Genomic DNA, 26,801 nt, shown 5'->3' with positions numbered 1-26,801 from the left:
CTTACATGTAATTAATTAGGAAAAAGAAAACAACACGTTAAGTTTGAAACTTGTTTAATAGTTCATGTACGTAATTATAACATTTTATTAGTTTTATAGATTAATCTCACATCACCTTTTTTTTTCATGTTCGTATGAAAAGAAAAAAGAAGAAACTCACATTTAAGGGTAGATTGTTGAGAATAGTCTGAGTTAAAGTCCTACATTGAATAAAATAGACAAAATTGAACACACTATATAAAAATAAAGACCCACAACATCATTACCTTAAGATTTTGAGGTTAAAGTAATGTCAAAGGCCTTATATGTGTAAGACTCATATAATATAACCATGTAGAACCACAATTTCTCAAAGAATATAACCATAACCCATATATAACCAAAACATATGAAAGAATATATAACCCAACACGAAAAAACTATTTACACCATAAAACAATATTTAAAAAATAAAATTGTTTAAGAAAGTATTTGTATCTTTTGTTGAGGGTTATCCTTAACATTCTATTTTCTTCTTTTCCATGTTTAGCTTAGCTTAGCTGGGGAATTCTATGGCCGGTTGTGTCATTCCTTTTTCAGCCTTTGATTCTGATTCCCAGCACTTAAGGCTATGGTGTTTGATTCTTCAACAACTATGAAAAGTTGTGGTCAATGATTCTTCAACAACTTCAATGATTGTTAAAGGTTGCGCGTATGATCCTTATTCAACATCAATATTAAAGGATGCTACCATTGCTTTCATGTCCTCTTCCTATTGTAGCCAATGTTTCCTTTGTTTCAGTTTATTGTTATTATGTTGACCTTCAAAATGTGAACTTTCATTAATTTCTCAATCATATAGCTTTTTTCTTATCATAATTTACCGTTCTATTTATGAAATTTAAGGATTTGCTTTCAACTGTTAGACATAAACATTCAAATTTCACTGAAATCAAATATAATTAGAGAAATCTCGTTAACTAAGAGCTGTTAAGTTGAATAATATTTGTTTTGACTCCGGTTATATTTATAAGACTAAACATCGAAGCGGTGGTTATTTTCGTTAAAATAACAATCCATAATGTTTCTTACATTGATTCTAGACTAGAATTCCTCTAGTAAAAAAATTCAGACAAACAATTAAGAAAGAGAGTAATGTAAGATACGCTTGTAAACTAGAGAAGATCTTAAGTTCACTTCCACTCGTTGATTTGGATGTTTGGATCTATAAATATCTTAATTATTCATTTTCGAGAAATTACTGTTGACAAGGATAGATGAAGAATGACTTATGTGTTTTCATCAAAGAATTTGCATAAATTTGTAGAATGAATTTGATGGAGGGAAACTTAATAGCATTTTCTCTAAAATGAAAAGATTTCCTCAAATTTTGAGTACATTTACGAAAATGATTCATAATTTTAAATTTTTCCTCTTATCATCCCTTAAAATAAATAGCACTATAATCTTTCTCTGTTTTCTCAAATTCATTTATTTATTTTCCGCAAATCCATCGTTAAAAGCAACGGGCCGATCAGAATACGGACACGATAACAGTGATGTGATGGAGCAGTTACTGTGTTTCCTTGAATACGTGTCAAAATAAACATTCCCTTTAATGTTAAAGGAAATTAGAAGTAAGATTATAAAAATGTAAGTTTATTAAACTATAAAGAATTTTAACGAAAGTGAATAAACAATAAACAATTAAAATCTGAAAATCATTTAACAAAGTCTTAATTATAAAAATTTATTTCATGTTTAGATTTTGTGAATCCATGTCATGATAGCAAAAAAATGAAAATAAGTTTAACTTAGAACAGCACACTATCAAAAAACACACACGAGTGTGAAGATGTACGCCCATTATTTTGCCAAATACGAGGGGGGATATGTGAAAAATCAATGCATCTGAAAGTTTAACGTCACATAACACTACTCACCGATAGAAACTCATTAGTCTGAATCCGTTTGATGATGTAGAACTTCAATAACCAGTGAGAGTGAGATTGGCATTCAACGTTCCTTGGGAGTTGGAATTGACTTAAACCAAACACACGCTACTCTTTTAAGGGTTAATCTAAATTCTTATTTCTTAAGGTTTTACCAGTTCAACATGCTCTCAGTTCCCTACAGTAATTTTTTTAATGCAAAATTAGCAATCACGTGAACTGAGAATCTGTGCATCTTCTAAAGCAAGGAGCATATTATAGACAAAACACAAGAAGGATTATAATGAAAATTAAATTGTACAATAATCAACTTTTTCAACAGAAACAGTTGGACAATGTGATATTCTACAATGATGAGGAAAACCTAGTTAAATCAGACAGGAGTCAGAGAGTAATGTGTGCACCAAAAATAAAAAAGACATGTAATTAGTATCTCAGCGTTTGGAAAGACCCTTGGTCTCGATTTAGTTATAGCAATGGAATAACCGTACTATTTCCTTAAATCAAGTCTAGAATATCATGACAAGATTTGGATCAGACTTTGACCGGTGCGGGTATTACTTACTCTAATAGTACCTTTGAATTTCTTCTTTTGGTCTCAGTTTCAGTAGTAAATTTCCTGGCCATTTATATCTACTTGTAGCAGTCACGTAGCCTTTCTAGTAGGAAAAATTTTACATAAGTGAACCATTGCCTTGTGTGAAATTATCTGCGGTAGCGGTGGCGTTTGAAATTAAAGTACACGTGCAGAATTCCACGTTCAAATGTGCACTTAAAACCCTTCTTGTGAGAATATTCCCATTCTTTGTTTACGATGCGGAAAGCCTGATGAAAACACGATGAAAATAAGTAAATTGATTAAAAACTAAATATCCTTCGTAACACAAAGGATAATAGACGACTTACTATGTCTTCGTACGGTGGCCCAGCATGGAATCTTATAATGCAAGTCTCCCCATTGCTGCCATCCTTCTCGATGGTGTAGGTTGGGGCTTTTGTCTTGTCTACAAGATCAGGATAGAAAATATTAAACTTGTATCCCTGCACAATCTTTGGAGGTGGGTTGTCATGATCATAGTGAGTCTGATTATATTTGTTCCACTCGTATCCAGTGTGAACACGGTTGAAATACTTCGGCTTCCTAGGCCTGTATTTGTCATGCCACCAATAAACCTGCTCCAACATTTATCAGACCATCAGGAAATTTTGAAGAGAAAAAATAACAACTTTTCTATTTCTCATTAAAATACGAAACTATACCACAGGGAGTGTACTAAGTACATGATAACACACTCTTTAGGTAGTGTTTCACCTGATTTTTCCTAGCTTTTTTCTACTCAAAATGATAGAAGTTAGGGAAATACACTTGGAGAAAAGCTCTAAAGAAAATCAAGGAACTTATAGAGAAAAAAAAGGCAAACATAGCTTTTAACACAAAAACAAACTGGTCTATCTTTTAAAAATGAGATGCAGAATGTTGCATCCTATCTAATAACTACATATTTTTATGTCGATGAAAAATTCAAAGAATCATAGCAAGGGGCAAGTTAATGTCATGTCATATAAGGCCAAGACACTATACCTGGGAATCCAGGCTCACTTCAGCACCAGATCCAAACACAGCATCTCCATCTTCCATATCTCCCATAGCTTTTAAAGCCTTCATCTCAAAATTATCTTCAGAGGGAGCTGGCTTTGATATCATTGCTTCCTGAACTCGTCTTTGCTGCTCTTCTAAGACAGCCTTGCGGCTCCGCTCCTATAAATGTACAGGGTTATAAAATATCTAAATTAAGTAGGAGATGACCATTAAAAATTATGGTTAGAAATATTACCAGCATGGCTCTATCCTCTTCAGGGTCAATAGCTTCCTCACTTTCATCACCATGCAACAGCTGTGGCGAAAATGATCCAGCCTCGTCTTCATCTTCTTGCTCCTCTCTAATAGGTTCTGGTGAAAATGATTCATCTAGAGATCGGACTAGAAAGAAAAAGGAACAATAAATTTCAGTATGAAAATTGAGATGATTGGTAATAACAGTTTTTTCATGTACAACTAAATGTCCATAACAGCAATAAAGCTTTTACCTTTAATGTCATCCTCTGTATCTTCCTCCTCGTCAGGTGTCATAACATTAGCATCCTCCAATTTGTCTTCATCCTCCAATGGTCTCTCTAGAGATTGCAAATGCTTACGTAGCAATTTAGCATGAATTTCCTTCAAAGAAGCCTGTATTTGGAGTAATTTAATAATAGTCAAAACCAACATAGCCTAAAGCCACGTAAAACAATTGGAATTTAATGTGACGGGAAATACCTTGGCTTTATAAATGTGGAGATGTTTTAAAATGGCCTCCCAGTATTCAACCACCTTTGCTGTACCAGAACGCATTTCTGATTCAATGTGAACCTGTAAAGCCTCCAATTCTGCACGTGTCTTCCCCTGCAACAGCCTCTTTACATCTGGCTCAACACTGGAATGCAGTCCCCTTTCTTCTGCAAGCAGCTCAGCAGGAGGTTCTTCTCCTCGTACTCTAGCTCGATCAAACGCATCCTTTTTTCGCACTTCTGCTAGCTCCCAATCACACACCAGAAGGAGTGCCTACATGAAGACGACATTAACAATGAGTTTTGAACTTTAAACACGATACCAACCATAATAGTCATACAAATTAACTAAAGCAGGAAAAGGTCATGAAAGTCAACAAGTCATTTGGGTCCCAAAGCACCTCAAATTTTGTTTAAATATTATCCTCAATTTGTTGTTGCCATAATATCGATAAGGTAGAACCCATAAATTAAGTAGCCCATAATGAAACATGGAAACAGGGTGATACCTCCCAAAATTCTACATGAGTTGGTGTTGCCCTGTCAAGGTCCAGATGCATTTTGATGTCATCACGTAGCTCGTTCATTTCGTTTACAGTCAAACCCTGCACCATATATCAAATCATTATGTAGCTTGTCCAATAATATCTGGAAATCCTTAGTCATACTATATAACATTAGAACAGTGAGGACAAATAAAATGAAAAGAAAAACGCTAAATTAACCTTGAAGACCATATATGGTTCATTTATTTCTATATCCAAATCATCAGAGCCGTTGAGATGCTTGGTTAGGACATCAATTGGTCTGGCACGCCCTTCACGCAATCTAATTTCTGACCTAACTTTGCTTTGATCAAAATGGAACTGCAGATTAAATTGTCCAAGTCAATAAAAATAATAATATTATATAAAATAAAAACAAATAAAAACAAATAAAAAAAAAACAAACTAAAGATACAATACCTCTTCTTCTTTTTTTTCCCAGTCCTGAAACTCAGCTCGAGCACGTTCTCTAGCTAACAGTGCCTGGGAGAAAGAATCTCTTAAATCAGGATAATATAACATAGTGTATACACCATCAACAGTCTACAAATCAAGCCTAGGCTTGACTCGAATATTTCTATATTTGGGCCAAGTGAAAAGCCATACAGCATTGTGCCCCAACCCCAAAAACAAATCAAAAAACAAGGAAAGGACATAATTGGTAAGGACATGATTGGTATTTCATATTAGAATATGACCACACAAAAATACAGTGCCATGATAAAAATGGCAAATGTTGAAATTCAACAAAATAGATAGAAAGTAGACAATATAATTGAATTGAGATACCAGAAGCTTATATAATACTCTTATATATAATGTAAAGTGTAAAATGAAGTACCATGGAACTAGTACAAGCAAAAACTAATAATAGGTTAACACTACACAATAATTATAGACTAATAACAAATTATGAGAAAGTACATACCATTTCTTCCTCGTGCCGTGCTTTCTCCAGTGCCCTTTCCTCTCTTCTCTTTTTCACTTTTTCAATTTCTGCCTGCAATATTGTTATCATAGAAGTGAGAACGTTTAGCTATTAGGCCATCAATGACAAAAAAAAGGACCAACAAATTTGGGAAAGCAAAGAACAAAGCCGCAAAGGCTAACCACAATACAATTTAATTCAAAACTATATCTATTATTATACTAGTTCAATCCATTGAACCCATTCCCAGCTACAGATTTAATACAAAGTTTTAAGTTGCAGTTGTAGTCATGGTTGTCACATTCCTTGAATTGTAGGAAATTGAGGACAAATAAAATTGTGAATACAACTCCAATCTCAAAGACCAGGGTTTAAGGACTTGTTGAGGCAACACAATATTCTCCTCTATTGATGAAAACCAGGAGTAAGAGATGCACATATTTCTTCAGAAAAATCACCAAGAATAAAAGCGTTATGGACAGCAAGTTGATGAAGAAATCAATGCTGAGCAGCTGCCAAAGCTAGCATACTGTAACCATTTTAGCAATGGGTGAAAAGGTGTCATGATAATAAATTCCTTCTAGTTGTATATATCCCTCTCAACTAGGGGCACCTTATTATGTTCAAGAGAACCATAGGATTTGCGCTTGATTGTATACACCCAACCCAACGACAACCAATAGTCTACTTTCCAGTATTAAGAGATGTTGGAGACCAAGCATTATCAGCCTCCAAAGCAGCCAACACAAATGTCATTACTTCTTGCCAATGAGTTTCAGAAGCAGCTTAAACACAATATGTACGTTCAATATCATTAGTAATAGCGGCAATAGAAGACCGATGTTGAGGGGTGTAACAATCATACGAGATAAAATTGCAAACAAGATATCTTGTACCTTTGTTTGATGTCAAGAAGCACGCGGTGAATTTAGGCTTTATTTAGGGGAATTTATATTTATCTTTTATTGTTTCCTTCTAAATATAAGATTTGGAAAAGATGATTAAGATGACATTGGGTCGGGAGATGTTATCTAAATATAATCACACAAAGTTGCAGGTTGAACAAGAGATAATTGGGAACAACGCATGAGAAATCGAAGCAATAGAAGTGAGAGGGATGAGTTTTGAAGGAGTTGGTAGAGTGCATGAAAGAGTCTCATAAGTAAGATTATTAGAAATAGTATCAACTTATTAAGTATGACAAGGTCTATGGTGGTTGGGGAAGTGTAATGGATTCATAGAGGAAAATATCCACATGGAAAACATCATAACCAATGATGATTTGATGAGTTTCAAGATCATATAATTTGTAAGATGTCTAGCCTAGAGGAGGATAACCAAGACCTTCGCATTAGACTTTTGTTTGTACTTGTATACTTTAAGACACCTATGAATTTTTATTGTTAATTATGAATTATGAATTATAAATGTCATTAATATTAGTAATATTAAATGCCATTTTAAGACCACCAGGCATCTCTATCTGAGATTTACAGTGGTAGAGACCCCAAAAACCTTGACATTGCACCCAAACCAAGGTCATACATAGACCTTTTCATAAACCATATTTCAATATAACTAAAGCAAACCAGATTCCCATTCATCCCCAATGAAGTAACTAAATTGAAGTGGGAAAAGTATATATATATGAGATCATTTGCACACACATGGTCCAGGAACCAAATTGGCATCAAGATACCCATATATAATTATGGCTTTAAAGCTTTTAAATCAAGTGTATAGGAAATGTTGCAGAGGTAGAAACAAATAATGACCATGCAACATATATCCCGTATCATGACGGTTAAAATAAAAAGGGAAAATTGTGTTATAGATCCCTTTAGCTTTCGGCGAATTACAAAAATATGCAATGAAGAAAATCTATCAATTATAAAGTATATACTAAAATCAATTTTAAGGTAAAATTGAGAACCTATATCACATTTTACCCAAACAAAATTCATGGATACAAGTACATACCATCCTTTCTATCTGTCTCTTTTTCTCGGCCTTAACAGAAAACGTATCAATAGACACACCTTGAGAAACATCGCGTTCAATCTTCTTGCGCCAAACAAACCTACACATAACATTTGTGTAGGTTTACAATCTATAAAAGCGACCACAACTTATCTCACGATTCATGTATTGTGACGCTAAAATAAGTTTAATTTAAGCTCGAGATACGAAGAACAACGTCAAATTGGCAGCAACTTACTTCTCATTGAGATTGGAGTCACCGAACGGATTCGAATCGTTGGAATAGCCCGACACCGTACTCGTTTTCAACTTTTTCGCGACTTTCATAGCCTGAAACAATGAAAAGTCATTCAATATGCGAATTCTAACGGTGGAGGGACAAGAAAGGCATAGGGAAACAAGATGAAGACCTTTGATTGGGCTTTTTTGGCCATGTACTGCGCGATTTCCTCTTCTGTAATGTTCCTCGAGGATTTCTTCTTCTTCCTATCGCCGTCGGAGTCACGCCAAGACCGGCGGCTACTGCTACGATGGCGTCGGTCCGAGTCGGAATCGGACGGTGACTCGGATTCGGACTCATCGGATCTTCTTCGTCTTCGATCTCCTCCGCCACTCCTCCCCATTCTCTAATGAAAATTCAGCGAAAGCAAAACTGAGTTGTGGCTTCGGTAAACGAAGAAAGGAATTGGAGTGCTATGTCGGCGCTCCTAATTCAAACCTCTGCAAAGTGAATTAATTGAAACGCGGAGATAGTGAAAACTTGCTCACGATAGATAACTTTCATGTAACTCGTGTTCTTACACTTATATTTTTATACATTTATATTATTATCTATAATAATATCTATAACGATATATAAAAGTGAATTTCTATTTTTTTCCAAATTTTAAAATATCAATTTTATCCTTTAAATATAATAATTTATTAAATTTTTAAAATTTGACCGTTATCTTTACAAGAGTTTTTTATAAAATTGGATGTTTTTACTTCTTTTCGTTTTCTTTATTTATCAATGGTTATTCTTTCATCTGTTCTTATATATTTCACTTTATTTTTAATAAATATAATTTTTATTTATACATTAACTTAATAACATTACAATATTATCACCTACTAATATAATATCACGCATATTTAAAAAATGCATATACACAACTGTGTTTACACTAGTATAAATAAAGGAGATTCCCTTCTTTGTGTCCACATTTCAAAATATCAATTTTACTCTTTAAATATAATAATTTATTAAATTTTTAAAAATTGACAGTTACTTTTACAATTTTTTTATAAATTTGACTATTTTTGCTTATTTTCTTCTTCTTTATTTATCATTGATTATTCTTTCATCTATTCTAATATATTTTACTTTATTTTTAATAAATATAATTTTAGTTTATATAACAACTTAATAATATTACGATATATACACAGGCGCGCGTCTGTGTTTATGCTAGTAGTTAATAATTAATATAATACCAGATTTTAAACTTTTAATCTACAGTTTTAATATTCTTATGATTTCCAATGCATTTTTATTATTTTTAAATTTTAAATATACATACGTAAAAAAAAAAAAATATATATATATATATATATATATATATTAAATATTAAATTAAATTTACAATTCGTTTAAGTTCTAATTACGTTTAAATTCGTTTTTGAAAAAGAAAAAGGAAAATTCGCAAATAAATAATTTTTACGATTTTAATAAAGATAACGTATCTGACAACTATTTTTTAGTTGTTAATGTGATTATTGATTAACTATTTTGTGGAATGAAGAAAAGAAAAAAGACACACCTTTAAATTAGTTTAATTGATCCTATGAATAATACTTTACTTCGATTGCAGTCTCTGGATTTCTTTTTTCTTTTTACTACTCATCATTTGTAATAAAGAAAATTGTTCTTTTAGTTATTTTTTTAGAAAATATAGAATTTATTATATGATCCATTATTAAAAATATTTAATTATTATTTTTTATTTAAATTACTTTTTAGAAAATATTTCTGTTTCTAAAAATATTTTTCAATTTTAAAAATTAATTATTATTTTAGAATTTTGTATTTTATATTTGTTACATTTTTTTATATAGAAAAAGTATAAGAATAAAATAAAATAACAACTTTATCTATATAACATATCTATTTTATGAATTAAATTATAATTATTTTTAAAAATAAATACTCGTAAATATAAATAGTATGATATTCATACTTAATTTATTTATAAATAAATATTAAAATATTTATTATCTATTAGTACCGATCATTCATCCTGAATTTTATTTACATATGTTAAGAAATACAGATATTTTTGTTATCTCTTAGTTGGAGGATAGCTGATGGACACGAAAGTAGAAGAAAAAGGAAGTGGTAGAGAAAGAAAAGGACATACAAGCGTTAAGGAATGAGGAGGACTGTTTCAAATATGCACGGAACACAAAAGAGAAAACAGAAAGCGTTAAGGTTTAGTAGTTTTGTAGTCTCTTTTCATTATCCATTAATGTAAGAAAAAGTTACTCAAATGGAATGACATTTAAAAAAAAAATGCTATAATTTTCCGGAATAAAAATCGAGTTTGATTTTTGTATGCATTAAAAAATTTATTTCATGTATCTGCTTGGGACCATGTGCAATGTTTGAGTTGTTTGAAAGAATAACCTAATCCAATCCAACATGCATGTCATATAACTAACATATTTAGAGTCTACGTAACACTAATAAAGTTTTAGTTTTCCGTCATTTTCTCAAGATCTCTCTCTGACAGTAACAATAAATAAACTATCATAGACACATTATATATATATATATATATATATATATATATATATATATATATATTCTCTAGATATAGAATAGAATATAATGTTTTGTTCTCTCTGTAATTATTCCTTTATCTTTTGACAGGAAGGTTAAAAAAAATCTGACTTGGTAAAAAGAAAATCTAACCATCAATTATTTTCACTAGTGATGTGTGTATATTAATTGTTGTTATCTACAATTTATAGATAAATAATATATGTAGTATAGCATGAATGAAAAACAAAGATATAATTAAGAAATCTCTATAACCAACTCTGATTTAGGAATAGAATAACAAAGATAACTACCTATTCGAAGAAATATTGTTCGTCTTTCTTTACATTGGTTTGACAACTTGTTGCTGCACGGTGCACACATCACTCCATTGGTGACAATAAGAACACAATTCCAAGAATATGATATTCCCATATCCTTTGCTGAAAATCTCACAAGTAAACTGTTTTATGTAGTCAGAGTAGTTTATAAATAGTACAATTCCCATCTACTCCAGGTGGTAAACTAATTTACAAAGATGCCAGTTCCGAAGATGAGAGACCCTTTGTAATGAGATCCTCATTTTCAGCAAGCTAAGGATACCAACGAAATTAAATACGGCGCAGAAAACAGCAACCACCTCCCGTTTCAACGCAAGGGCATGCTGATAATAAATAAAACATCAGCCAACCCATGTAAGCTTCAAAAAATGATGTTTGACTCATGGTAGCGCTTTACAAAAATGGGAACTCCATGAAAACTGTGTGCACAAGGAAAGCAGCAATGCCTGATGCTAGCAAGTTGGAGAAAGTGCGTATGTGGGAGCAGCCCACACTCATGTGTCCTGAATTGTTGATGTATGCATCTTTGCTCTTGCTCGTAGCCATAGAGACGTTTACAGCCAAAGAACCTGACCACCAACTCAAGATTTTATGACAGTAAAAAGACCATACAAGCAGAAAGATTCAGTTACTTTAGCGAGCTTACAGTCATAGTTGGCCCATCCAATTCGTTGATTAGCTAAGTCGTATACAAATATCTTATCTTTTAGGACAATATCTGCAAAAGAACCCAAAAAGACTTGGTTGATCCACTTGCTGACCAAATAATTTCATGCATAATTGACACAATAAATATGATAAAACTTTTAATGACAATACAGAATCTAGCCATTTTTATCGTATTTTAAAATTCCATTTTAATGTTTACTGAAAATAACTCATTAAGGTTCTTTGTGAAACACTTTACTTTACCATGTGTTTTCAGTTTTTCTAATCTCATATTCAGCTTACCAAAACGAATTCTCAAAGATATAACTACGTAATACAGTTTACTACCATCGAATAGAAGTCCTTTATCACTGAAGATTTTCTATGCTACTAACTAAAGAGCTCATTTTATAATCAATTTTGAAAAGTCAGTTTTTCTTCAAACTCCATGCAGATTTTACTCTGTCTAGATAATTTTTCCAGCTTCTAACCTCCTAAAATAGTGAATCCCTGGTCTACTTTTTGGAACCCAATGCACCACATTGCAGCACCATCCTGTGAAATCAAGGTAGCGTACATCAGACTGTTATTAGTGGTACGCATTTCAAAAGAATTACTCCTACTTCGGCAAGATAGAAGAGGCAATAACGTGACCAAATAAAAATAGATATACTTACAAGGAAACCATAATGCATGAGGTAATGTTCTGGATCTAAAACCATAGATGCCCCACCCATGAAGTTTAAACTGACTTGAGGAAATATATTACCTACGCTGAATAAGCATAAATTCAAATCATCAAACTATAATAAGACAAAAAAAATTATGACGAAAGAATTGAAGGATCTTTGTTAAAAAGTTGACTTTAAATTGAAATAACCTGTTTGATACCAGATAACACTGGTTTCCTTTTGAAATAATGGGTTTGTAGAACTGTGAGACAGCAGCAGTTATCTACGCATTCGTTTAGATATTCAACATCAGCACATGATATAAGATTTCTTAAAAACTTTAAATGCATGATAAATATGCTCAAGAATTTGTTTGCCTCTCTTCAACACGTTTTTGTGGTAAAAATTGTAACAAGAAATTGACAATTTTCAGCGTAGAATGCATATTGAAACATCTCCCTATAGGAGAGCATTATATTGAAACATCTCCGTAGGACTACAGTAACAGTAGTCTTTTCATTTAATAACGTGCGCATGTATCATGGAATCAAGATTTGGTGTAACCGTTCGGACTTCTCCGATGGATACTAGATTTTGTTAACAAAAACCACAAGACAAAAGCCCTAACACAAAAACCACAATTAATAAAAATATCAGGCAAGTTTTAAAGTTTGAAAAAATGCATTTTGAAGGGAATTGAAACCGAAAGGTGATCGGAAGCCAAGCAACTCTTGCTATGAAAGACCAAGGTTATAGTCAAAGTCAATAGTCAACTTTGTCAAAGCCAATAATCTACACGGAAATAAGTGAGGTGGCTACCAATAAGTGACATGGCAATCACATAAGTGGGTTGGCTGTATGCTGATGTGGCATAGTCAACATATGAGCTGATAGGCATCAGCTAATGTGGACTTGCCAGCTGTATATGGCAGTCAGAAATGACATGACTGTTAATGACACAAGGCAACTGTGTGGATAAGGTTCATAAGGTAGACTAGTAGGGCATAGTGAGACAAACTATTGTGTTTGGGACTTAGTAAGTAATAAAACTACATAATCCAATCTACACAGACAATTTGTCTAGCAAGCATTTCTGAGAATCAAATTCCATAAAAAAGTTCACTTTACGGACACTCATGACTCGACTTCTCTTATCACCAACAGCATAACATTATAAGCCTCTTTATAACTTCATATATGGCGAGGGTCTACACTAATCTATGGTAGTAACAAAAGTTGAAAAGTTTCCTATGAAATTACCATCTTCATACTCACTCTATTAATTTAGTTTGAGGGAAAAGTTGCAGCAACTCCCTTGTTTTCGCATAAAAGACAGGGTTTTGCAGATATTTAAACATCTCTTGTATTATGAAATTGGTAACTGGTCAATGAGATTTTTCCAAAGAGATGGGGTAAACAGTTTAATGGGCATGTAAATAGCCTCTCACAGACTTATCATATAGATCTTAAAACCATCCTTGGAGATTGATCATTCAGTTAACTAGGGACCTATTGAAAACGGAGGACAACCTCAAATGAACAGCCAATCTTCTGGTTTAGACAGAAGGACCTTCCTGTTAGGGTAGGGGCAATGTCAGATTTTATGTACTGAGAAAGTGCCACAAATTTAAAGTAAAAGTAAACTCACAGCATCGACAAAAGGATTGTATGCTTCTTGAACAAGGTATGCCAATGTCGTTCCAGTGTCAACTATAGTTCCTCGATTATTAGTTGTCGCAAATACATCTGAATCAATTGGGAGAAGTTGTCCATTAACAGCAATGCTCAGAAGATTTAAGTTGTAATGAGGCCTGAAATTTCACCAAAGAATTAGCCAAATAAAAAGTAAGACATAGAACACGAATTTTATTTTGTGCATGGACATCCCAAATCTAACAACCAAGAACTAATTTGTGCTCGCAGGACAAAGCTTCCGCAGGCCAAGAATTATTTCAACGTTGCGGGAACTGATCTTGAGACTACCACACTGACCCCCATGCCCCAGGGCACACACCTTTAGGACACTAGAGGTTGGTCCAGTAATCCCACGACAGAACTGCTCCTAATTTGGTAACTGAGTAAGCAATATCGCGTATTATGTTCAATTCAAAGCTTATTTCATTAAATTAAAAAAGTTTGTTGTGCACTATCATTTATAGTCGTTTTTATTACAACTTTTGCTGAATAAAGAGTTCATAATGTGAGGTTTAAAACCCCCAAAAACTGAAAACAGGTTTCCACTTCCAGGTTGAGTCACGCTCATTTAACAAGGGTATGGCACGTAAGCTTCATGAAAATAAACTGTCTTGGTAAGGAGAGAGCTGAGCCCTACACAACAATATCACATCGGGAAACCAAGAAAGTTTTCACCTTCTCCGCTAAAGGCATGAACTTGAATATACAAACTTCAAACCCAATGTTTTTTATAACTAGAATACTGGCAAAAGTTAACATATTTGGCTAAAAGCAACGAAAAGGAAGTAAATTACCCTTCAGAAAATTGCAATCAAGGATAAAAGATGACAATTTTATGACCAGTCCTCACAACAACAAAAATCAGAAACTTCGTGTTAGCTATGGGTACAAAACAACCATTATTTGGCTAATTTTGTCAAGATGTCAACTAGCAGTGCTAATTTTATGTTTTGTGGTCCACAACTTGTACTGTAACTAGCAAATTGGTATGCTAAATTCAAGAATAATTAGCTCATAATTTGTCTACCATTAAGGGTGTGTTTGGATACCAATCGGGAGACTCAAACCAACTTTCATCTTCCATCAAATGTTGTATGAACATGTATGGCACTTTTTTTCACCTCTAGATAGAAACAAAATTCACCACAAACTCCAGTTGACTTAAAAGCTAGTGCGTGTTTAGATTTTCGTTAGAAAATTATAGAGTTTAACTCAATTGGAATTGATACAAAAGCAACTCATCATAGTTTTTAAGTGGACTACAGTTAGAGGTGAATTTATTTCTAACTGGATCTAAGAACATGTCAAACTTGTAGGAATGGTATCCAATAGAAACTTAAAGTTGATTCAGGTGTTCTCACTAAAATACAAACACACCCACAATGGTTGCTTTTTCTTAACTCCAGTTGAGTTCAACTCAACTCAACTTCCTACCTACCATCCAAACACACTAATTAATCTTTAACAATAATGCAAATACCTAGTTTCATAATTTCTAGGAAATGAATAGTACTTGTACTTTCGTATTAAGGAAAAACATGTCCACCAACAGAATAAAGTTTGGAAAAAGAATGCAGAAGAGAGAACATACTGTGATGGGACAAGTGGGCTATAAACAATATTTGGCTCCAAAATTTCACCGAGAACTAACACACCTCCTCCATTGTCTTGTCCTTTTAGGCAATGAGAGAACGCTTTGGGTGTCAGACCCTGTGATGACAATTGTGATATAACAGATAGAGCACCAGGACCAAACCCAAAAATTCCATCAACTGCTTTATCTGTTTTGGTCAAATCCCCAGACTGGTAGGTGCTACACCTGTTTCCAAACAATAATCCCAAAAGGTTCATTTAAACTCAATATTCATCTTAACACAAACAAGGGAGTAAGTGTGCAAACTATCACAGCAGAAAGAGGAGGTAAAATAGTGAACAACCTCAAAATAAACAGCCCATAGTGTGTTACCTTTTCTCTCCCTTTAAAAAAAGATTACCTTTTGGCAATATTTTTATGCAGTTAGTTGCCCTGATCCACAGTATTATATTATTAGTAATAATAATTTAATTACAATGTTTGCTACTAAGCTCAGAACATAATCTTCACAAACAAAAACTACGCTCCTCTGACCCCTATGATCCAGCTCTGATCTTTATATGTTCCCAAACTCACTCATGACATGACTATCCTCAAAAGCAGAAGGACTCACCCAAAAACGATGGTAGATGAAGAGTTAGAAATCAATGACTGTCCCAGGACGGTGTCAAAATACATCGTATCAGAAACATAATAACCAGTTGTCCCACTTCCATCCCCATACTGAAAAGTGTAGCTGCAGTGATTAGCCTGAGAAGAGCATTCACTTGTCGCAGTTCGAGCCGCATAAGAACATATTGGATCAGCGCAGGAGACAAACGCAGCAGTGGATGAGCCGGTCGTGTCAAAGAAATCCAGCTGAATCTGTAGGGTGCATACAAAAACAGCAAGAAGAGGTCAAATCATCACACTCTCATCTACAAAAAAAAAAATGTCAAATTAAATGACAACAGCTAAAAGCATAAAATTCTCACCCCTAACCCACTAGATTGTGGGCAATTACTGCAAGTCATGCAATTCAACCACAATATGTCACTTCCAGTATCAATCTGAACGTAAAACTCTTTCGCAGGCGATCCCAACTTCACTTTCGTGAAATAGAGCCTGAACAAGGAAAACAAGATTAACCCCAAGCTTCAAAAGTACATGCCATATACTGCTTCAAACTTATTAGCCGTTAATATCATTATCATAATATAATACAATGATCTCAAATAAATACTCTATCCGTTACGGCTATTCCTCTTTCTTTCTTCTTCTTGCAAAAACGGTTAAAAGAAAATGCATAACGAAAATGGAATATTAAGAAGAATAAAAAATATACGGGGAAATTTGAAAGGAGGCGAGAAAAAGAATTACCCGTACCCAACGGAGTAAGGATCGGAGGTTCCCTGGACAGTGAAGTCGACAACGCCACCAAAGACACCTTGCAAGATTCGACTGTGGCGTGCTCTGTCGCGAGCTCTCAGCGCCTCTAATTCGACTCGTTGGTTCAGAGGAATGGCCCGTTCTAGAGGAAGAAATGTCCCCGTCAAACCGCCGTGAACCAGCGCCGCCGACAACGCGACGGTGGCTAACACGAGCCACAGGGAAACGGAGGCCCGCATTTTTGTCTGTCTTCTTTTTCTTCTTCGTCTTCAATCGCGACCACGACGACGCAGTTGGTGCATTGAGTCTTCTACAGAGACAAACAATAAAGAGAGAGAGAAGTAAGAGACCTGGTCTCTTTTCTCTCACTTGTTAAGTCTTAACTCGAATATTATACATTATAAGAGTAAAAATTAAACAAAGGAAAAATAATAGAACATTTTTATTATATTAGTATGTTTTTTTAGTTGTATTTTCTAAAGTACACACAAGAATATTAATAGGATCAGTATGGATAGCAATTCATCCGTGTTTTATATCCGTACTTATATTTATATATATATTTATATATTTTTGTAATATTTACGGATACATGTAAGTATTTAGAAAATAAAAAATTTAATATTTAACAACAAATTTTAACTAAAAATTCAAATAAAAATACAATACATAATTTTTATAAACTTTAAACAAAGTGCACATAACTTATTTGAATAGTGTTGAATAAGAATTTACAAATAAATAGAAATTTTTTAAAACTAGTTGATAAAAAATAATTCATTCAAAATCGATGTATTAATATTTTAATTATTTTTTGAATTTTTTTTAACTTAAATTAAAGTATAACGGGTATGAATATTCACAGATACAGATACTATAATACTTGTACCTACCCGTTAACATACGGGTATAAAAAAATACTTCTACGTATTATCCGTGCATATTCATTTTCAATATATATTTTCTACCTGTTACAAGTTTTATTTGCGGTACCCGATACAGATTATTTTTACTTCCTTATATACATATGTAATGTAAAACTACTCTCCCTTCTTTACAAATCTAAAGTTATTATCGTCATCTTTACTACATTAATTTACTAATTAGCATGTTCGTATGATACCGATTCATGCATATAATATAATATTATGTTAACATATGATTTCTATTTTTTTTAATTCTTTAAATAAACGTTATTTATTTTTAAATAGAAAAAAACACTCCAAATTTTTTCAAGACTCCAATATAGAAGTTTGGCTTAATTCTTTCTATAAGAATTAATCTATAAAGCGTCTTCAATGATTATTGTATCACAAAATTTGAATTTAGCAAATGATAAATAAAATACACGAATGGCTTAAAATTTGTTTGCGAGCAATTGCATCAACATTTGCCGAGTAATTTCGATGAGATTTTTTGTGACGTTTGCGTAGCTTTTCTTCTTGAGTGAGACATGTTGGGATCCTCAGTTCAATATGAAAAAGTATTGAAGTCCACATTGATAAAAGATGACGTTTGCAAATCTTAACTTGTAAATTAATTTTATGGTACGAGCTTAAAATTTTGATTGAAATTTGAAAATTGTGTGTGGAAGAGCATAGCAATTACCAAGATTGCAAAAAGATAGAAAGTGACGTTAAAGGTACAAATTCAATTTTGATTGGCCTCATTGCACAACCAGTAAATTGTTATTCTACTACGAAAGTTGGTCATGTGAGATTTTTGTAAAAAACAATGATTGTTTGAGTTATAAATTTTGTATGGGATGAAAATTGAAGGGAACAGAACCCAAGAAAGGATATCCGTTGTAACGCACTGTGACGGCAAAACTGTGGCACTGCCACTGCCTCCTGCTGCGTGCAGTGCAGAACGCGTGGACTATCTTCTGTTTTTTTTATTTTCTTTATTTTCCCGTGTTTATCACTTTTCTTGTTATTCATGTGATTAAAATTTTAGTCTAACTAAATTCTTCTTTATGTTTGTGAATAAAATAGAAAAATAAATGAGTAGAAATTAGTGTAAAACTTATCATATGATAATCGATAAAGTTATGGAGTTACCTATTTATTTGTGAATGACATTAAAATATTTTATAAGTTTTTATGACAGAATAGTAGTATTCTCCTATTTTCTTATCCCCGAAAAGAAAATATTATCTATATTTATTTAATCAAGAATTAGCGCATATGATAATGTAAATTACTTTTACAATAACTATTTTAAAAATCGTGTTTTAAATAGTTTGTAGTTAGTTGATAGTGTTACGCTCTAAACGCCTTTTTCACGGGATTGTATAAAAAGTGAGTCGGTTTTAAATTAAAAAATATTTTCACTTGTCTACTTTTTTAAAACGTACTTTTATTTGTAAGTATATTCTTATAATTTGCATATATTTAAAAAAGAAGATAAACTAATATATTTAAAGTAAGCTTATTTTTAATATATAATATTCAGGTAAAGTTATTGATGTTTATTTTTCACACATTTCAAGTGTGTAGGGATAAGGTTTTCTTTTCTCTCATATATATTTTATCAATAAAAAAAATCAAAATAATTACACTTTTGTTAACCAACACTACAATTAATCCTTAAAGGAAGAATTGTCAAAAAGCAATAAATCTATCACGAAGATTAAGAATTTAGTATCTCTATTAAATTTTGTTATAAACGATTAAAAATTTTATAATATTTTATTATTATTGAATTCTAAATAGGTCTACAAATGAAATTTAAGTGTTAGATTTATATAAAATATTAACACTCCTAAAATTAAAGACTACTTGTATTAAAGAATACTTTAACTTATTTTTTTTAATCCACTTTTAATTTATCATTTTTATTATTTTTATATCATCATATTATTATAAAAAATTAAAATAGATGATTTAAGAATAATGAAAATAATAAATTAAAAATAAATAAAAAAAGTGAGTTAAAATATTATTTTATTTCCTGAAATGAGTTATGATTAATGCATATGGCTAAGTGTTAAAAGTGGTGCCGTGTTTTTGGGACAATGTGATAGATCCCATAAAACACATTCAATATCTAAGAAACAATCACCCCTTTCCTTCCCATTGTGGTGTACGATATTGTCTGTCTTTGTTCCATTAGCATTAACTGACATGTCAAAACTTGTTTTATTTATTACATTTTGTGCATTGTATATTCTAATTATTTTCATTGTTTTTGCAACTAAATACAACTCACTGTCTTCCTATCTTGTTTTGCCCAAGAGAACCTACATTTGAAATATGTTATGTAATATTTAAAAAGAAAAATATTTTTTAACTACTAAATTTTGACAATTTTTTTTCACAATTTTAAATCATTTTTTAAGTAATTTTTTATTTTATTTTTTTCTTATTTTTAATATTTTAAAATCACTTAAAAATGACACTTTTGGTTATGTCTTTATTCACTTCTCTATTTGGAATTTGGAGAGACATACTCTCTTATAATGCACTATTTATGGTTTAATGGGTTTGCCGGATATTGTTTATTTCCAAACATATATTTGAATCTGTAATGGTATAATGGATGAAGAAATTGTTTACTTCACAAGTTATTTGGATCTATAATTTTTTACAGTGTGATTGAATATATTGATTTGTATTTAGTATGATGTTATTAGATTTGTATTTAGTACTCCTGAAGACAAACCTAGATATCAGGGATAGGACACGAGAAAACAGGAGATCATCAACTCTATGTTGTAGCCAAATCAGACGGAGGTGGTTAAAATAAATCATATATAACGCAACAAAGAATAGTTAAAGGAGATCAATGAAAAGAGGGTCTTCTCTCACTCCATAATCAGCTAGAAGAAAGTGAGACAAACAGGAGTGGTTTGACAAACAGATGACTCAACTTGTTCTTGATTTGTTTCTAAAGTGTAAGACCGGAACATTTATATATATATATGGCTGAAAAATTATATTATAAAAATTAATTAAAATTTGTTTTACGTTTAAATATTAAATTGAAAGTGACACTTATTTTCGACGTAAAAAGAAAGTTTCATAAAATAAAAGAATCTCTTTAGTATGGGTGGACTATGGCTATTTTGCTTCAGCTGGAAAGCTTCCTTCTGTGACCCATGGGCTGAGAACGGACGGATCCCCTTGAGTGGGTTTAAGTGATTTTCTTTTAAATTTGGCATCTGTTTGCATGTTGGTCGGATCTAATCCAGCCAAGTATGCGGTGATATTTGATTGCATTTTAATATAATTTTAAAAAAAATAATATTTTGATTACTAAATTTTTTATAATTTTCTTTTATAATGAGTTGTCACTTTTTTAAGTGATTTTTGAATATTAAAAATGAAAAAATAAAAAAATAAAAACCAATTAAAATATGCAACATAAAATTATAAAAAAAAAGTTATAGTGAACAAATCATTTTTCTTAATTTAAATGGTACAGTGCCCTGGAGAAGACTTGGTCATTATTCATACTAAATTAAAAATTATTTTGAAGTCTCCGACATGCATTACCAGTTTCTGATCACAGAGTAAACAACAATTAGAACACGTGATTACATACACAGCACAAACCCAAATCATTACAGGTAACTTCGACAATCCACTTTCCCCTGACTTCAGCGGGAGATTAATTAACAACTAACCAAATTAAACCAACAATTAACTAGAACCAGTAAATTATTTAACACCATTTCCATCTAATTAATCTGTACAACACAACCCCTGTTTGTTAAAACGGTAAATTATTTAACACCATTTCAATCTTGGAGTTCCAGATCAGGCAAGGGAAACCGGAGAATGGCAGCAACGCCGGTGAGCTGCGACAGTTGCGCCGCCGAAACATGCATCGGCGAATACACCAAAGCCTTTCCTCCACCGTCTTTCACCGATTTCACCAAACCATCGTATCTCTGCCTCGTACCAACTTCCTCGTTCCTGTAAAGATCATCGGTAATCAAAAGTATCTCAATCGCTTTCATTTCTCTCGCACGCTCCACCTCCTCGGATCCATAACACGCGCGGCCGGAATCGTTGCACACCATCTCCCACAACTCCCTAAACGCCCTAACCCTGCCGTCCTTCACCAGCACCGTCACCGCCGGGTTACTCAAGACTTTCTCCAAACTATCACCATCCTCCACGACCGCCACGCTCGTCTTGTTATCCTCGATCCACCGTATCCCCATCTTCCTCGCTTCCGAAATCGCAAATGCACGAAACTCCTCGCTCGTCACCACCACGCCCCTCAAAACCTTGAAATCCACGCGCTTCACCAACGCCGCCAACACTCGGCGGAAAAACACGGACGAAGAAACTTTTCCGTTTTTCCTGGAGTTGGGGCAGGCTTCGACCTTGGTGCAGTGCATGGTGGCTCCTTCTGCAACTATGTGGATCTCGGCGTGGTGCGGGTGGAAAAGAACGACGGCGAGGTCGGGGATGGAAGTGGCATTTGAATTGGAACGTTCTTTTTGGGTTGTGTCGTTGAGGGTTTGGACGGCGTCGTTTTGCCAGAGATTTTTTTGGAGGAGGAAGGGTTTGTTGGGTTCGAGGGAGATGGTGTGGAAGGAGCCTGCGGCGACGTGTTGGTTGTGGTGGAGGTTGCGACCTTGGAGGCGGAGGGTGGAGGAGTCTTTGTGGAAGTCTCGGCACGTGACTTTGAGTTGGAGGGTGAGCTTGACACGTGATGCTGTGTTTTTCTTGGCGGAGGAATCGTGGTGAACCTTGCGCGTGGTGTCGGCGGAAACGACGTCGCCGGGGAGGATGAGATTGTAGAGGACCCACACGTCGTCGGGTTCTTCAGCCATGAGCTTCGCAGTTCCGGTTTGGTTGAGGGCGAAATCTTTGTGGAGGATCTTCATTATTGAAGGCTTTAGCTTAATTTAGGGTAAGTCTATGTGAGAATAGGTATGTATGATATTGGAAGAGAGAGGAGGAAACCTGGTGGTGGTGTTCTCCTCTCTTCTTCTGGTGGAACACGCAGAGGTTGTTGTGGCTGGAATCGGACAGGTACAAGGTTCTTTGATGTTGTTGTATCTGTTTGGTTTTTGTTTAACGATGCATGGAATGGAATTAATAGAGATATTAGCATCAACTTGGTTCTTTCACCGTGCAAACAATTTATTCCTTATTTTGGTTGTAGGCTACATCGTGCATATGCATTCCTTCCATGCAACCTGCTCCACGTATTTTTATTTATCACATAATTTGTTTTTGTGTGGGATCGGTGTAATTGATCATGTAATGTATCCATAATCGTAATTCTGTCCTAAAAACCAAGTTGTTTAAATTCGTGTTTCTGTAGTTTAATTGATATTTGATAAATGTTGATAAAAAAAATTTATATCGGCAAACCATAAAAATTATATTTAACACGATGGACAAAATAATTATTACAAAAATTAATTAAAGGCATAAAATAATAATAATATGAAGACGAAAGCAGATATTATACGAGGTTGCTCCTAACAGAGTGGCGCAGACGGTGAAAAGTAATTATAATGATTATCTTTCAAAAATTTAATACAAGTAATTTGATATGATGATATGAAAAAAAATCGTAAGCGATTTATAGAGTTATTAAAAAAAATAAAGTTTTGGTAAGTTTAGAGAATAATAATTAAAGATGGCATTTAAAAAGTGATACTAGTTTAAAATAGTGAGATTCGATTATTTTTAATATTAAAATGTTTTAGTATAAATAGAATTCTTATAAATGAGTTTCATTATTTTAAAACACATCATCTCTCTAAAAACCACTTCTCTACGGTTATCTGACTTCTCTCTAGAAGTTCTCTGACTTCTCTCTAGAGGTTCTGTCTCTTTGGTCGTCTGATTGAAGAACCGAGACCGTAGGATTGATCCTCTCGGCGAGCTCTTCAAATTGGACCGATCAATTTATCTGTTCACGTAAGTTGAGTTTCCGCTCTCTTTGTAGTCTTTTCTATTTTATGTTGCATGCGAGCTCTCTTTCGCTTGCATGTGACGTTTTAATCATCAGTATGAGTCTTTGTTGATCAGTGATCATAATGGTAGGTCCTGATCGTTCTTGTGATGTTTCTATGTGTAGATAGAGCATCCCGTGGAGTTAGATATGTTTTGGTGTTCTTTAAACGGTTTGGGTCTGCAGAGTCGCTTTGTCAGGTAAGGGAAGCTGATAATTGGATTTAGTTAGATATGTTTGCTATTTTGATGTGTTTCATTGCATTAACTTATCTGAAATGAATTTTTTTGACTGTCTTGGTATGCTTTGAGTGAGATTGGGTGAATATGAACCTGTTGTATGTGAATTATGGAGGAATTTCATGGAGAAATTCTAAGTGTGGATGAGGTAGGGTATGCAAAGACATTAGGACTCAGTTTTGGTTGGTATCCTGACGCTGCAATAACCATTAAGGCTCATATAGAGTATAATGAGTTATGTCGTGAGGAGTAGCAGGAGGTCTTAGCCACTGGACTCGATCAAGTCTTTGGCGCGAAGGAGACTTACCTGGTGTGATGATTGGGTGATAACCCCTTGAGGCCAAACTCTGCAGAGTTTGGGAATCATACACAGTGCAAGCCACCAAGAAGTCCGATGTTAATTGCATATATCCGGATGATTGAGTCTAGAGTTGAATGGCGTGTGAGTATTGGAATGTTCATGTGTGAATTTGTGATAATTGATTGTTATTATGTTGTTACTCTAATGTAACTTTCTTTAAATCATTATTAGCTTACCCCTACTTTATGTGTTTCTGTCTCGTGTTATATGTTTTGCTTTTGCGATGATCACCTTTTCGGTGGGAACAGATGTGGTTGCAGTGTCAAGGGCACTTCTGGAGAATGAGGATCCATCGTTTTAGGTTATGGATGAGCTTTCCAGTGGGAGCTTTAGTAGGGATCAGTTTAAACATAGAGTTTACTAGTTTAGTTTAAGTGTATAATTGATATATTTTTATAGTCATATATTTTATAAGACTGTAATAATATATTGTGTACATTGGATTATCTGGTTTGGAACTATAATGAAATTTCTTCTTTATTTTTGATAGTTTCAAGCTGCTAAAATTGGAATGTTACATAAAGAATACTATATAATGACTAACGCCAATTAAAGGATAAAACAGCATAACGAAGGTGAAAACAAAAAATATGCATTCTCTTTATTATAGTTATAAATAGTTTTGGTTTTCTAATCCGTGATTAAAAGTGGTTTAGAGTGTTTTTTTTTTTAAATTTTACTATAATGTATCACGGTGGCCTTAATTGGAATACACGGGAAATATTTTAATTAGTTTTAAAGCTTGCATAAATAAAATGTTTGTTTATAGATTAAAGTCTAAGTGTAAGTTTTAGAAATTAAAATTTATTTTTGTTGTATTTTTCCATTCGTATTTTTATTTAGGTTTATTAAGTCTAATAAAAATTAGGAGCAGAATAATGGAAGACAAGAAAACAAATAACATTTTGAAGATACCGAACTCACCTAGAATTCATAATAATTTGGGCGAAAACAAAGACATAATGATATAATTAAGTATCATGCTTGTGACACAAACATGAAAAATATGACATAAGTATGAGAAGCATAGAGTTAATCTTAACCTGTGATCTAGAGCTAAATTAATACTTTAAAATCGAAATTCCTTCTCTTTTTCTTAACTTTGGTCAACTAACATCGATGAATATGAGAACTTGCATTTAACTCTTGCAATTCGCATTAAAATTGGAAGGTGGTTTCTCCTATAAATAGTCATATATTCTCTTATTGTAAAGAACTTCGGATATTATTAAATGAAGTGAGTATCTTTGAAAGAGAATGAATTTTCTTTCTACTTGAATTTTGTATCAATGGTTGAAGTATCAACTCATTCATCACTTATATTTAAATAATCTAAGTGGTGCAACAATCTCAGTCCCTAAATTATTCTTTCTTACTGTCTTTACCAAACTGTCAATCTATTTCGTATGGTATTAAATTCGTCTCCATAGATGGAGCATCCATAAGTTTCATCTTCATTTTTAAAATTTCAAAACATAAAACAATTTTTCCAAACTAATCCTAACTAGTTTCATTTCATCAATTTTATTCCATTTCTATAAATAAATAAATGTTGCAGTTGAGTAATGGGGTGCACGTCCTAAGCGGATAGTATAGTAGTGCCCTTCCACTTTTGTCAACAATTTCAACCACATGGTTTGTTATATATATTTACTTCTTTGAGCCATATATCCATCCCTGTGAATCAAAAGAGAGAGGAAGAGATGGGATTTTCAAGAGCTCTGATGATCATTATGATCTCACTGCTGGTGGGTTGCTCCTCAGGTTTGGATGAATCAGGAGTGATTTACGTGGGTGGAAAAGTGATGTGCCAGGACTGCACCCAGGGCTGGAACGAATGGGTTAACGGTGGCAAACCTATGAAAGGTATTATAGCAATATCATTCTAATATTTTCCTACATCTCATCGTTGCTAATTGTGCGTGCACTGACAGGAGTAAAGGTGTCCCTAACATGCATGGACAAGAGAAGCAGGGTTGTGTACTATACAAGTGACACAACAGATGAGTTAGGGCAATACGACTTGAATGTTAAAAACTATGTCTATGGCAAAGAATTGGATACAAAACGATGCTCGGTGAGGTTGGTGTCTTCTCCAGATAACGTTTGTAACATCCCCACTGACTTCGGTGGTGGAAAGTCTGGTGTCAAGCTCAACAATCCTACATCAGTGTATCGCAGTTTCATCAAGTACATGCTCAACCATTTTTATTACACCACTCCCATGTGCGATAAACCAGACACTGAGGTCTCTGATTCTGAATCTCAAGATCACCATGGACAAGGAGGCTACTACTAATTAATGGCTATGCTCACTCTGCTTAATTCCAATACAAATGATTATTATTGTTTCTCGCTTATTTACTTTTGCAAGAAATGTGTATCTCAACATAAAATTTCACGATAATGGCGAAAAAAAAAAATTTGTGCTCCTTCATACAAATATAA

The 26,801-nt window shown here is 33.4% G+C and overlaps 3 protein-coding genes and 1 pseudogene across 5 annotated transcripts; 1 reads left to right on the top strand and 3 right to left on the bottom strand.

The window, feature by feature from the left end:
• Positions 1 to 2,209: 2,209 nt before the first annotated feature.
• Positions 2,210 to 8,487, bottom strand: LOC114192502 (splicing factor Cactin-like). Of its 2 annotated transcripts, none has more exons than XM_028082244.2 (13): positions 8,123 to 8,487; positions 7,951 to 8,042; positions 7,713 to 7,812; positions 5,733 to 5,804; positions 5,225 to 5,287; positions 4,985 to 5,125; positions 4,769 to 4,864; positions 4,249 to 4,533; positions 4,020 to 4,161; positions 3,767 to 3,912; positions 3,514 to 3,690; positions 2,838 to 3,104; positions 2,210 to 2,756 (listed from the first exon to the last, which is right to left on the bottom strand). In XM_028082244.2, exons 1-13 carry the CDS (start codon positions 8,333 to 8,335, stop codon positions 2,637 to 2,639), a joined length of 1,914 nt encoding a protein of 637 aa, XP_027938045.1. In that variant the 5' UTR covers positions 8,336 to 8,487; the 3' UTR covers positions 2,210 to 2,636. The 2 variants fall into 2 exon arrangements, with proteins under 2 accessions (XP_027938045.1, XP_027938055.1); XM_028082254.2 differs by having other exon boundaries at positions 7,713 to 7,842; positions 8,123 to 8,213.
• Positions 8,488 to 10,770: 2,283 nt separating this feature from the next.
• On the bottom strand, positions 10,771 to 17,211 carry LOC114163551 (aspartic proteinase 36-like). 2 transcript variants are annotated; one of them, XM_028047858.2, is made up of 10 exons: positions 16,821 to 17,211; positions 16,436 to 16,565; positions 16,075 to 16,325; positions 15,459 to 15,686; positions 13,821 to 13,983; positions 12,382 to 12,455; positions 12,179 to 12,275; positions 11,993 to 12,056; positions 11,500 to 11,571; positions 10,771 to 11,422 (listed from the first exon to the last, which is right to left on the bottom strand). In XM_028047858.2, exons 1-10 carry the CDS (start codon positions 17,066 to 17,068, stop codon positions 11,247 to 11,249), a joined length of 1,503 nt encoding a protein of 500 aa, XP_027903659.1. In that variant the 5' UTR covers positions 17,069 to 17,211; the 3' UTR covers positions 10,771 to 11,246. The 2 variants fall into 2 exon arrangements, with proteins under 2 accessions (XP_027903659.1, XP_027903662.1); XM_028047861.2 differs by having other exon boundaries at positions 16,827 to 17,211.
• A 4,002-nt stretch (positions 17,212 to 21,213) lies between these two features.
• Positions 21,214 to 22,887, bottom strand: LOC114178404 (protein PELOTA 1 pseudogene; annotated as a pseudogene).
• A 3,131-nt stretch (positions 22,888 to 26,018) lies between these two features.
• Positions 26,019 to 26,730, top strand: LOC114194637 (pistil-specific extensin-like protein). The gene is made up of 2 exons (XM_028084988.2): positions 26,019 to 26,219; positions 26,288 to 26,730. Exons 1-2 carry the CDS (start codon positions 26,057 to 26,059, stop codon positions 26,650 to 26,652), a joined length of 528 nt encoding a protein of 175 aa, XP_027940789.2. The 5' UTR covers positions 26,019 to 26,056; the 3' UTR covers positions 26,653 to 26,730.
• Positions 26,731 to 26,801: the final 71 nt, after the last annotated feature.

Source organism: Vigna unguiculata, chromosome 1 (genome assembly GCF_037176805.1).
Source record: "Vigna unguiculata cultivar grain cowpea cultivar isolate G323 ecotype 2 chromosome 1, ASM3717680v1, whole genome shotgun sequence".
Taxonomy (NCBI): Eukaryota; Viridiplantae; Streptophyta; class Magnoliopsida; order Fabales; family Fabaceae; genus Vigna; species Vigna unguiculata.
The sequence above is the reverse complement of the archived record's forward strand: the minus strand, read 5'-3'. Positions and strand labels throughout refer to the sequence as shown.

What these genes read in the sequence shown, in the direction of transcription:
- LOC114194637 (XM_028084988.2), top strand. Translation starts at nt 26,057, where the DNA reads ATGGGATTTTCAAGAGCTCTGATGATCATTATGATCTCACTGCTGGTG. An exon ending in CGGTGGCAAACCTATGAAAG is followed by an intron (nt 26,220 to 26,287) that starts GTATTATAGCAA and finishes GTGCACTGACAG; the next exon opens with GAGTAAAGGTGTCCCTAACA.
- LOC114192502 (XM_028082244.2), bottom strand. Translation starts at nt 8,335, where the DNA reads ATGGGGAGGAGTGGCGGAGGAGATCGAAGACGAAGAAGATCCGATGAG. An exon ending in GGGAAAAAAAAGAAGAAGAG is followed by an intron (nt 5,126 to 5,224) that starts GTATTGTATCTT and finishes TTTAATCTGCAG; the next exon opens with TTCCATTTTGATCAAAGCAA. An exon ending in TCCACATTTATAAAGCCAAG is followed by an intron (nt 4,162 to 4,248) that starts GTATTTCCCGTC and finishes CTCCAAATACAG; the next exon opens with GCTTCTTTGAAGGAAATTCA.
- LOC114163551 (XM_028047858.2), bottom strand. Translation starts at nt 17,068, where the DNA reads ATGCGGGCCTCCGTTTCCCTGTGGCTCGTGTTAGCCACCGTCGCGTTG. An exon ending in CCTTACTCCGTTGGGTACGG is followed by an intron (nt 16,566 to 16,820) that starts GTAATTCTTTTT and finishes TTCCTTGTTCAG; the next exon opens with GCTCTATTTCACGAAAGTGA. An exon ending in AGCCCACTTGTCCCATCACA is followed by an intron (nt 13,984 to 15,458) that starts GTATGTTCTCTC and finishes GTGAAATTTCAG; the next exon opens with GCCTCATTACAACTTAAATC.